Source organism: Meles meles, chromosome 1, assembly GCF_922984935.1.
Source record: "Meles meles chromosome 1, mMelMel3.1 paternal haplotype, whole genome shotgun sequence".
In the NCBI taxonomy this organism is placed as follows: domain Eukaryota; kingdom Metazoa; phylum Chordata; class Mammalia; order Carnivora; family Mustelidae; genus Meles; species Meles meles.
In genome coordinates this window covers 176999514-177011523 of record NC_060066.1, presented here as the reverse complement: position 1 = coordinate 177011523, position 12010 = coordinate 176999514, and the positions used below count along the sequence as shown (strand labels likewise).

General features: G+C 39.0%; 1 protein-coding gene across 6 annotated transcripts in view; it reads left to right on the top strand.

Annotated features, from left to right (window-relative positions):
- The window catches only part of ELAVL4 (ELAV like RNA binding protein 4), a 144785-nt gene that overhangs the window by 47460 nt on the left and 85315 nt on the right, over positions 1-12010 (top strand). For 2 of the 6 annotated variants that reach the window (XM_045979539.1, XM_045979546.1), the window contains exon 1: positions 10672-10924. The exons of 1 other annotated variant lie outside the window; for it this stretch is intronic. In XM_045979539.1, the coding sequence (XP_045835495.1) occupies positions 10916-10924 (9 nt within the window). In that variant the 5' untranslated portion in view covers positions 10672-10915. Of the gene's footprint in view, positions 1-10671; positions 10925-11057; positions 11077-11476; positions 11737-12010 lie in introns of those variants that run through there. 3 more of the 6 variants (XM_045979556.1, XM_045979520.1, XM_045979563.1) reach the window with 3 other exon arrangements.

Below are 12010 nucleotides of genomic sequence, written 5' to 3'. Positions count from 1 at the left end.
GTAAGGAAGCAAACTGAATAGTCAAGTCAATATCAATAACCCTTTTTAAAGAACTTAAGTGTAATTTCTATAACAATCTAGGATTAATGGTGACTTGATAAAATAAAAGTTATGTATTTGTGAATAATTTCAGAGTAGGACCAGGGCTTTTCTAGGGACTGAAATTTCGCAGGAGCCCAGCACCCTTATGGTTACTGCATAATATCATAAAGTAAAGTTAGCATGGAATAGGTATTTGTAGCCTACAAGGCTTTGGGGGTTGTAACGTTAAAACATCTGTTCAAAAACCTTACATTAAAAAAAAAATACTCATTTTCGTTAAAGATGTGATCCTTTTCAAGGAGGTATTTTGAACTTGAAGCTGCCGTTGCTAAGGGGTTGCTAAGGGAAATGAGCTACTCAGCACTAATGTGTAACTTTACTCTTCTGCTTAAAAGTAGTTAAATCATTCCCCCAGCTTCAGAGTCAGAGAAGAGAACTAAAAAGGGTCAAGTGGAGAGTTGCCTCTTTCTGACAGGTATATAGCATGCCTCTCTTGTTTTTCATGGTTTTTCCTTATCTCACACAGAGAAAGGAAGCAATCTTCCTGGGCATAGGAAGGGTGAAAAGGTAAACTGGACTGCTGTTCAGGGCAGGGCATATAATGAATGTAGACTGTCCCTGGCTAAGGCAGAAGGAAGCACCTGACCACTGAGAGAAATGCTTCTGGATGACCAGCCTCAGGAAAGGGCTTTTTATAATAACCCTGCATTAGGGGTGACAGGAGAAGGAAAGCTGTGTGTTAATGAATAAAGTGCCAAACAACTGTGCCCTAAGCATTTGGTTCCAAAGTTTTTCTAAAATATTTAGAATCAATTATTTATGTTCTTTTAGTGAGTGCCCACTATGTTCTAGGTGCTGGCATTCTTCATGCTGGGATGATAAGGCAAATAACATACAATTTCTACCCTGCATGCTCATAATACAGTGTGAAAGTAACAAAGAACTATAATTCATTGAATACAATCTGTGATAGAATTGTTTGAAAATTGTTGAAGTTTAGAATTATACTCAGAGTTGAATTTTTGATAAATAAGATCTGGAAAATATTTGGAAAGATTAATGTCTTGGGGCTTTAGTAGACAGTTCCATCGGAAGATCAGGCACTCTTTTCTCCCTTTCCAGAGGTGGAGGCACACACACAAAATGATAGCAGGCAAAAAGGTGATGCTTGTAATTCTCATAGGTTCAAGATTCTATCATCACCTGGTGGCAGAATACTGAAATTGCAAGCATAGGTTAGGTTTTTTTGTTCTTGGGTTTTGTTTTGTTTTTTATTGTTGTTCTTATAATGTCAGCAGATATCAATGACATTACTTTTTAAAAATTTATTTATTTATTTATTTATTTTAGAGAGAGCATGCACACACGAGTGGGGAGGAGCAGAAGGAGAGAAAGAATCTCAAGCAGACTCCCTGCTGAGAATGGACCCCCCCCCCCCCCCCAATGCAGGGCTTGATCCCATGACTCCGGGATCAAGACCTAAGCCAATATCAAGAGTCAGATGCTTAACTGACTGAGCCACCCAGGCACCCTGACATTACTTTTTTTTCTTTTTTTAAGAGATTTATTTATATACTTTAGAGAGAGAGTGTGTGCACATGTGAGTTGGGGGGAGGGGCAAAGAGAGAGGAAGAGAGAGAATTCTCAGACTCCCTGCTGAGCATGGAGACAGGGCTCCATCCCAGGACCTCAAGATCATGACTTGAACTGAAATCAAAAGTCGGCTGCTCAACCGACTGAACCACCTAGGCTCCCCATAAATGACATTATTTTGAATGTTAGTTTCTGAGTATATACTAACATAGAGAATAAGATTTAAATTTCTCTAGATCTACACTCTTCTATGTAAGGTAGTATTTGTAGTAAAGAGTGTGAACTGAGGTTGGACATGTATAAATTTGCCTCTTACTAGCTCTGTGATTTTTTTTTTAATTTTATTTATTTGACAGACAGAGATCACAGGTAGGCAGAGAGGCAGGCAGAGAGAGAGGAAGGGAAGCAGGCTCCCTGCTGAGCAGAGAGCCCGATGCAGGGCTCGATCCCAGGACCCTGGGATCATGACCTGAGCTGAAGGCAGAGGCTTTAACCCACTGAGCCACCCAGGCGCCCCTAGCTCTGTGATCTTGAGCAAATCCTCTAATCTTTAGTTTCCCTGTTGGAAATCTCAGAGTTATGAGATTAAATGAGATTTATAGGCAAAGTACCTTGTACAATGTTGGACATATAATAAATAGATGTACGATAAATATTAATTCCTGCTCCTTTTATGAACATACGTACTGAATAAAAAGTCTGTTCTCCCACAGTCATCATATCATAATATTCCTCTATTTATAACTTTTAAAAAATGGAACAGGTTGGAATAGATTCAGAGGAAACCTCAGAGGGGGTCTAACTAAAATGAGCTGGTTGCCACTATCCCCCTCCTGTCCTCCTCCCCCATGTTTGTTCTTATATGAAGTACCCGGAATTTTCCTAGACAAATCCTATCATTCTTTAAGCCTAGCATTAATTTCAGCTTCTTCCATGAAGCCTTCCCCCTGTCAATTCAGATGGTATCCTCACCATCAACTGTCCTTCGGTATTTCATTTTGATACTATTCTTTTTATATTCCCTACGCTATCAAGATTCATGCATAAGAAGGAAAGTTACTTTACCAACCAAACTGTAAGCTCCTTGAAGATGAGATCTATGACTTGTATTTCTTTTTATTCTTCACACTCAGAATTTAGCACTGAACTTTGCCTGTTGGCTAGGTCCTAATCTGCAGCAGTCATTTTCATTGGAACTGAAACAGACCACTGAGGTTTCTTAGTGATTATTCTCTAGTTGTTTTGAGAGTCTCTGGATTGTATTGTTTTTATCAAGATTGAATTGCCTTATAACTAGGTACTAAGTCATACAGTTTTCCCCTATTCTCCATATTAATAATAATAGGTACTATTTAGAGCACTGCCTCCACCAAGCCTGTATCTGTTTTAATCCTGGCAACAAACCCTGAGGGATGTATTATTGTGCCCATTTTACAGATGAGGAAACTGAGACTTAGGGAACCAACATATCTTTTCCCTTAAAATGGGTTTAGCGCCCCCTAGTTGCATCACATGAACTAGGCCTTAGGATAGTTCTTGAGGTGATTTAAACGGAATTGTTGATCTTTATTCCTTCCTCATAATTGAGTGTTGTCTGGAGCCAGGCTGTGTCCTGTAAGGGGCTAAAGACATAGAAGTTCATCCAACCAGTATTTGCTGAGCCACTACTCTATGTAAGGAGTTTTGCCAGATTTGGAAAAAGTAGGGAATGAAGACTTAGCCAGGTACTCATACTACCTGCTAAGAGTTTTTTGCTTTCAAGCTTTAATCCTTTGTGTCTCTCTCACTTCAAATGTATAGCCTGGTTGAAATGATAGATTAAATGAAATACATCTTGAGGACATGCTTAGAATCACCTCACAAAGAAAACTCTTGGTCACTTTTAGATGAGAAAAAAAAAATACATCTTTTTCTTTCTCTTCTAGTCTGTACCCTCGTCCTTGTTCGTTCAACAAATATTTACAAAGCATATTCTTCTATGAAATGATGGAGGGGAGATCTTACTTTTAGATGAGGAAACCATCTTTCTAGAAGAATGCTTTTGATATAACCTTTGTCACCACTATGATGTCGTGTGAGATTGTGCATGTCAACTGCCTACTGTAGTGCTCAGCATACAATAGACTCTTGGTTAAAAAAAAATAGCAGTTTTTATTTGTACTTTGTTATAAGTCCTATTGTTTATTTCTTTTTCTCCTCACTCTCCTCCCCTCCCCTTTATTTTTCCTTCCTTCTCCTCCTCCTCCTTCTACAAATTCCTTGCTTTTTACAATACTATACATCTATTTCTTTATTTATAGTTACAGAATTATAAATGAGTCCAAGATTTTTTTTTAAAAAACTCTATGTTGAAGGGTGCCTGGGTGGCTCAGTCGGTTAAGTGTCTGTCTTAGGCTCAGGTCATTATCCTGGAATCCTGGGATGAAGCTCCACAGAGTTGGGCTCCTTGCTCAGCAAGGAGCCTCCTTTTCCCTCTCCATCTGTCCTTCTCCACTGCCTCCCCGCTTGTTGTTCTCTTTCTGTCTCTCTCTATCTCATGCTGTCTCTCTCTCTCAAATAAATAAATAAATAAAATCTTTTCAAAAACTCTACAATGAATTATTTCAAGACTGTATTAATCTGGATAAATACTGTATGTACCCTTTGATGGTATAGCTACTCTGTATTTATCTGCTTGGTGGCCTTTGATTTGTAAAGATTTATATTTATACTTAGGTTTTTTGTTTGTTTCTCTCTTTTTTTTAATTTTAGTGAATCTTATCTAAACTGAAACGGAAAGGCCTCAATACTTTAATGCAGGGATCTTCAGAAATCTTGGTGTGTTTACACATTGGCCCTGCTGAATTTTCTTATGCTGTGATGAAGAATATAACAGTGAAAATTCCAGACAGGGACTCCACCTAAATTAGATTTTTTTTTTATAAATGTGTATTTACTTTTTTCAGAATTTTGTAAGTCAGGCAGTTTTCCTGTCCTTTCAATTTCCTTTCCCAGAAAGACATCCTAGTGTTTTAAGAGTATAGTCAAAGGCACTTTTGACAAAATGTACATTGATTCAGGAAAGAAACCTTCTGCTTTCAGCTGCTATTCTAGTGTAAGGCTTAGGAGCATGGAAAGAAAACAGGAAGATCAAATATGAGTCAACCTGGTGGTTATTTTACCTGTACCGGTGAACTCTTGGCAATTTAAGTGGACTAGACATCCATTTGTCACATTTCCCCACACAGTAGCATTCTTATAGCTCTTTCCCACAATCCATAGTAGATGAAACTACTTAGGAAAGAGAAAAGCATCATATGGTCAGGTCATATATCTCCAGGAGAACCTTGACAATGAATTCCTGATCCTTCTGATTGGCTCTGTGTCAGTATGGTGCATCTTTTTTGCCTCTGTGGTATGTTTACATTTTCCTATAAAATTTGATTTAATGTTTTTCATAGAAAAAAAAAATACCACAATTTGTCAAAGGAAAATTAGACTTTAAGTTTTATCAAAAGCCCTTAAATGAGTATGCCAATGTATGGGCATACTGATTATATTTTCTCTAAAGGAAGATATGCCAGCAGTTTCAGTTTAGTTTTCAAGGGAAGAGGGAGAAGATAAAAAGAATCAGCAGTACAGGAAAATGTCAGGTCATAGACACTGATGACGCTATTTAAATGGTGTGCCATAATCATATTAGGGCAGAGCACATGAAATTCCTGATTTCTGCATGGCATTGAAGAAGGGCCAGCAATTGTGTGTGTGTGTGTGTGTGTGTGTGTGTGTGTGTGTGTGTGTGTGTGTGTTTGCTCTACCTTCCTACCCTATTTTGATAACTCCATTGAGGGGCAAGAAGAGATAATCCAGACACCCAGAACAGGAGGAAAATGTCTGCAGCTGTGCTGGGGAGGGACTGGTTTGAAGGGAGAGGCACAGTCAGACTTGGAGTTTTGTGCTATTGCACGCGAATGCTCTGGAACTAACCTAATCGACTGAAAATGAGCCGGCTACGGTCATATGGAACAGGTCTGTTTAGTCACATCGCTGGGTAGCATGGCAGATGGTAGACCGTCAATGGGTGGTATTGATTGGCTGGATTTGCCTTAGGGTAACAAGACTATGGTCCTTAAAACCCTGCTTCATCTTATTTTCCTTTGTGCAGCTACATACAGTTGTGGTTTTCTCTTCTCGCTCCCCAAGCCCCCAAAATCTTGGTGTTTGGGTTTTTTTTTCCCCCTTTTCGAATAAAAAACCTTCCTTGGTAATCAAAATAGAGAGGTTACCTTGAGATAAACACTCTTTAAATTATCACCAAGGCAAGAAGACTTGAGAATATTTTATTTACTAGGCTGATTACATTTTAATTTTGAAGAAAGTGACATTTTTTAATTAGTGTTTAAGACATATGGTGAGTGTACAAATTAGCTTATTTCATACAACCAGAATTTGATGAGAGCAACTCCTCCTTCTCATTCCCCAGTTAAAAATTGTCACTTGAAACTTAATATATGCGAGGAGGTTAAATGGTATTAAGTGATGCAGCCTTGACTTAAAGATGAAGGAGACAGTCACTGTTGTGTGTGGCTAAATATTGCCTGGATGGGCTGGAAAAATCCTAGTATCGACATCTGTGTTTGCAAGAGGATGTAGAAGTTCCAGGGCTTTAATTTTGTCCAGCCAAGAAAACAAAATCCCAGGTATCTGTGTGTGTTGGTTTCTCTTTTAGATATGAGGGAACATAGAATACTGGATGCACGCTCTGTAATAAAATCCTCCTTAAAATCAGGCCATAGAACAATGTAAGTGATGAGATTTATTTTTGTCCAGGTGGTTCTTTATCTTTGAACATCCACCCTCCATCACTTGGGGCTTTCAGCTTGGGACATTCTATTTATTCCTAGCAAGAGGCAGATTAATTGGAATAGAATTGTACAAAGGAGACACTAAGTTAGCTTTATACCCAAAATAACATAGGACAGAAATGTTCCACTTTGAGGCAGATCTTAAGGAAAAAGAACAGGACTGGGGAGAGATATATGATTACTTTGCTCTTGTGGTTGTTTATAGCTATTCATATAATTGTATTTTTAAAAGAAATGCTTAAGATTTTGCTTTTGTTTTTGTTTTCAGTGTCTTTATTTTTAAAAAGCTGTTGAGTTATTTCCTATCATGAAAGACCCTATCAAATAAACCTAATGCTTTACTCAGGAGAAAAGTTACACCCTTAAACTCTTGCCTCCATTTTGAATGTGCTTCGTCTATATGTTTACTTTTGAATTAGGTTTTTATCACATGAGTCGGTATTTTTCTCTTTTTGCTAAAGGAAAATATTTCCATGGAGTTTTTGGTACCCCCACCCCGCCCCCGCCTTGCTCTGGGTTGATTGGATTTTCCTTGTTCATCCTTTGCTGAATGAAACAAAGCGTGTTTGTGTTTCATTCTTCACAGTTCTTATTAGAATTGGTGATGGTGTTTTGTTTCCTCGCTATAAGTCAGGAGAAGGAATTTTATTTATTTATTTTGACAAGATACAGAGAGATACAAGACACGATGCCTGTTAGAATGCTGGCGTTTCCCGTGTTACATTCTACACCTCTAAGGGGAGAAAAAAAACAACACAATCCTTTAAGATGGTTCATTTGAATCTGTGCACTCTACCCACCTGGTGGTTGTATAGTGAACTGTTACTTTAAAGAGTAGTTTAAACACCAGCCATGTTTGGGGCAGGCTGCTCTTGCAAAGAGAGCAGTACATATAACAGGAGTCTACTGTGTGTGAGATAAGGGGAAAATTCAGCTCACTGACTAGAGGTTTTAATGTGCGAACTCTAGGGAAATAATATATTGACCGTTCCGTGGCGCGCAAGAAAATTGAAGAACCCTTTGCAGACGGAGTGCTTTGCAAAGGATTCTATCTGTTTCTCTTAAAACAAAATCTGTGGCAAGATGTTTGAAATCAGCAGGACGCTTAATGCTGCTTTGTTAAATAATGAGGTAATATTTTGTCACTTTTTTCTGGGCAGCATCTGTTTTCCACCCCCCCCCCCCCATTCTTTCCCCCTATGTTTATGAAGGATTCTTTTTCTTTTTCTTTTTTCCTTTTTTTTTTTTCTTTTTCTTCTCAAGGAAGTGAAGGAATACAGTTCACGCTTCCCTTTCTGTTCTTTCCTTTTGGTGTTTTTGGAGAATTTGATTTGTATTCTTTATTTGCAGTTTCAGCCGGCTGCTGTTTCCTAGCCCATTGTGCCACGTAAGGCTTCTCCACTGCGCGGAGTAGGTAGTTATTAACGCTGAATTGGCTTCTGGTACAGTCCATCTGGACTCTGTGTGGGAAAGCTGGCTGCCGGCGACTGATGCTGACATGTCCGCAACCTTTGGGATGTGTGCATGGTGGCAAGGGGCTGAGTGATATGAGATTCCTTCTTTTAAGGGAAATTGTTATTAATGAGTCAAGAAACTGCTCATTTATGGTAAGAGGGATACAGCGGCGCTAGCAGCCCCACAGCTCTGGGATATAATTTTTAGGTTGCCTGAGCTGCCTGAGTGAGACAAGTTTCTTTCTGTGGTGGTGGAGGATTGTGGCAGAAAGAAAAAAAAAATCATGCATGACTGGGAGACTCGCCTGCCTGATTCTTGAGATAATATATTGAGAATCTGTTGCTTTACAAATGTCACACCACTGATGGAGCGGTCAGCCCCTCACTCTGAAAGATGAATGGTACTATTGGAAATGCAATAATAAGGTTGACTTTTCCCAACAATAGGATTCTGCCTTTGTTTTTAGAGAAAAGGCCTCTGAGGACATTTGTGCATTTGTTTGAGGATTCCGTTGAAAGACTTGAGAGTGGTTTTTTGGAGAAGTGATCAATATACAAAGCGCATGGATTTTTTTTAACCTGGCAAAACTAGCTAATTATTTATACTGTAATATATAGTTTCTGTTTCAGAAGAGTGGCCAGAACGTCTTTTGATATACCTAATGGTAATTAATGGCTCACTAAGTATGCTGAGATTAGTGTGGGTGGGGGAGAATGGTTTTAAGAAATTCTGACATTTCTAACCTCCAGAGAAGTACAAAGTAAATATTTTCTTCTGGAGCGAGCTGTTTTCTTTTATGTGTTTGTCAGCATTGTGTTCATGGTTTTCTCCTCACAATATTTCTGTATTGGGGAGATCACACTCAGAGTTTCTGTCACTGATTTGGGGCACCTGTACCTGCCCTGTGTCTGTGTGTTGAGCTCTTTAGAACACTTAACCTCTGAATTCGTCCCTAGAACACAGTTCAACAGATACTGTAGTATTATTGTGACTCGTAGGACTTTTACATGTTTGCTGGAGAAATTATTTTAAAAGTTTACGTAATTCAGTCTTGTTCCACTTGAAGGGGTTATAGTTTTAACATTTCTACTTTTCTATTTCATAGATTGTTATTTCTAACAGCTGAATGTATTTATATTCAAGTCTAATTCTCCACATAGTGTACCCAACACATATTGTTTTGTGGTTTATCTGTATTTTTAAAAGCATGCATATCTATGTATATTTGTGTGTGTGTGTGTGTTCGTGAAATAGTAGCTGGGAGAGAATAGTTTTAAATTTTTTTTAATGTAAAGGTCATTTTCTTTCCTAATCATTTTTCACAGATACGTATATTCTTGGACTTGAAGCCCAGAGTGTGGCATGATTTTCAGTCTATATTTCTATACTGCCCAGTCCCATCTCACTGTCAACTCCAGCCAAAGACTGAAAATTACGTTGAATTATTTCTTTAGTAGTATTTGTTACCTCTACGTGTTCATTGAGGAACAAATTGACTAAATTATGAGTTAAAAAATGCAATAAGTTAGCTTTTTGGATAGAAGTAAAGCAAAAACTCTTCAGGTAGGCCACTTTAAAGCCCACACCAGGACAAATTACTATACTACTGAAGACTGGTATTGTGGAGGTTATGAAATGTATAACATAGGCGGACAAACTATACATCACCACACCCTTGCTAAATGTCTCTTTTCAAGTCTTTTAAGAGGCCAAAGAAAAAAGACATCTTTTGAAAGACAGAAGCAAAATCATGTGTTCAGTTCAGCAAGATGAGCACTCTGCACTGGTCATGAAATGACGCTGTTGTCAAAAGCATGCTTTACCATTTTTTTATAGCAGTGGGGAAGCAAAGAAAAAAAAAAGTGTTTTAGTGGATTTTTAAAAATTCAAATCATGCCCCTATCCAAATTGAGAAATAAATTCATTTAAATAAATCATTCATCATTCTCTGTTTTGAAAAGCTCAGACAGAAGGCAGAAAGGTAGAGGCTGACAGCTGCCCCATATCCCTGGCTTTTTTTTTCTTTTTTTTGTTTATTAAGAAGTAGTTTTCTGAAGCAAACTTGTAGGAACCCAGTTCGAAGAGCAAACACACTCTCAAACTTGCTGTCTCTTGAAACGCTGGCCATGGTAGCTGCAGAAGGACCATTGCTTACTAAAAATCAGCAATATTAGGAAATAATAAAGTTAAAATGTAGATGTATTAGCACATTAAAGTGCTTTTGTTGTATCTTTAAGCCTAGAGGCAGATCATTAAATATGCATTTCGCTAGAAAGCAACTGTCGAGAAAGATAAGGTGGTTGAAAATATGCTATACTGGAAAAGCCCTCTGTCAAAGGGGTTTGGTGGTGCAGCCTTCCGGACAGGGGAAGGGGAGGACACTCCCACTGGTAAGGTTTGCAAGCGGCCGGCCGGTGACCTGCAGTTGTTACATTACTTTTGAGCTAGGAGGAGGGAAAAGGTAAAAATACAAGCATGGCTGTTGTTGCTTCAGCCTGGCCTTAATTACCAGACACAAGAAGCAGTTCAGAAATCTGGTCTCTGTTGTTGTAGAGGTCACCAAATCATTAACATCGTCAATCTGGCAGTAGCTAATTTAAATAGCACCTGATGTTGCAACGCCTCCCTTCGTTTCCCCAGCCAATCAGATCCTGGCTTCGGCTGACAGATGGTCCCATAAATGGATGTAAAAAGGGGAAGCTTCGAGCCAATTTCAGCAAGGCTCTGTTCAGTTGTTCTTATCTACATCCTAGAATCGGGGGTTTCAGCTCACTGCTCCTTTTCTTTCTTTTTTTTTTCTTTCTCTCCCCCCCGTCCCCTCCCCCCAAATAATTGATTTACTTTACAATCATCCACACTGTGTTTTGTGGATCTTTAAATATATATAACAATAGTAGTCATTTAAAAAATATATCCTGAAAGCTTTGCAAATTTTAAGAGAAGAGTCGAAGCTCTGCGAGACCCAATATTTGCCAATAAGAATGGTTATGGTAGGTATGACTAGATTTATAATCTGTTGTTTGTGTTGCTGGAGGGAAGAAAAGCATCTACACCTTGACCAGTCTTATGCTTGCACAAGAGTTTAGTTCTCTGCTGCTGTTTGGTTCCTACATTTACTATCTCTTTTGTGTAGAGAGTGCCGGTAGGTCCTTTTATTGAAAAGCAGTGGGGAAATAGATTGTCATTTTTAACAGGTCATTGTCAGTTTTCCCTTCAACATAAAGGAGGGGGTGGTATAGAGGGGAGGTGGGCTGAAATAATTGCTGGTTTGTTGAAAGAGGTTATATTACATGAGACCATATTGGCAGAGAAGGTTTTTTTTGTTTTTTTTGTTTTGTTTTGTTTTTTTGTTTTGTTTTGTTTTGTTTTGTAAGGGAGAGGGGGTTTGTCTATGTGCCTGGGTTTCGTGGGGCTGGAGGTGGATGCAGCGGGGTTAGGAATCTCCATTTCCGTGCTGGAAATTTAAAGCTCGAGAGGCAGTTCCTGGACACTGAACGTTGAGATGGGCAGTTGTGTTTCGGGGGACTGCGCAGTCAAAACGGCAAAGACAGTGATTTATTTGGGCTTCAGTAAATGCTGCATCTTGTATTTCAAAGAGTTTCCTGTCATGACCTCATAAAAAAGAGGAGGCGGCTTGTATGTGTAGCGGTGCCTGGCGTGTTGAGTTGTTGCTTCCTTCTCTGGGCAGCAGCTCTGTAAGAAGGAATGTCAGCTTTTACATAACGTTCCTTTCCGCTTTTGACACACTGTGTGAGGGTCCATCTTCTTCTGATCACAGATGGAGTGGAATGGCTTGAAGATGGTAAGTGAAAATTCAGAGGAAGGCAGCTTGAAGATTCCAGCCCTGTGTGTGTGTGTGTGTGTGTGTGTGTGTGTGTGTGTGAAGGATGATGGACTGTGCATCGTAAATCACTGTGCAGATCATGTGTGTGTGTATGTGTGTGTTTATTAGTATTTCTCTCTTCTGAAAGCCAGAATCCATCTCCAAGTGTAATGGCACTGCATGCACACAAGGCACACACACTGCCTCTTCCATCGAACACACATTTAGCCAAGCAAGGTTGGTGTCTTTTTTG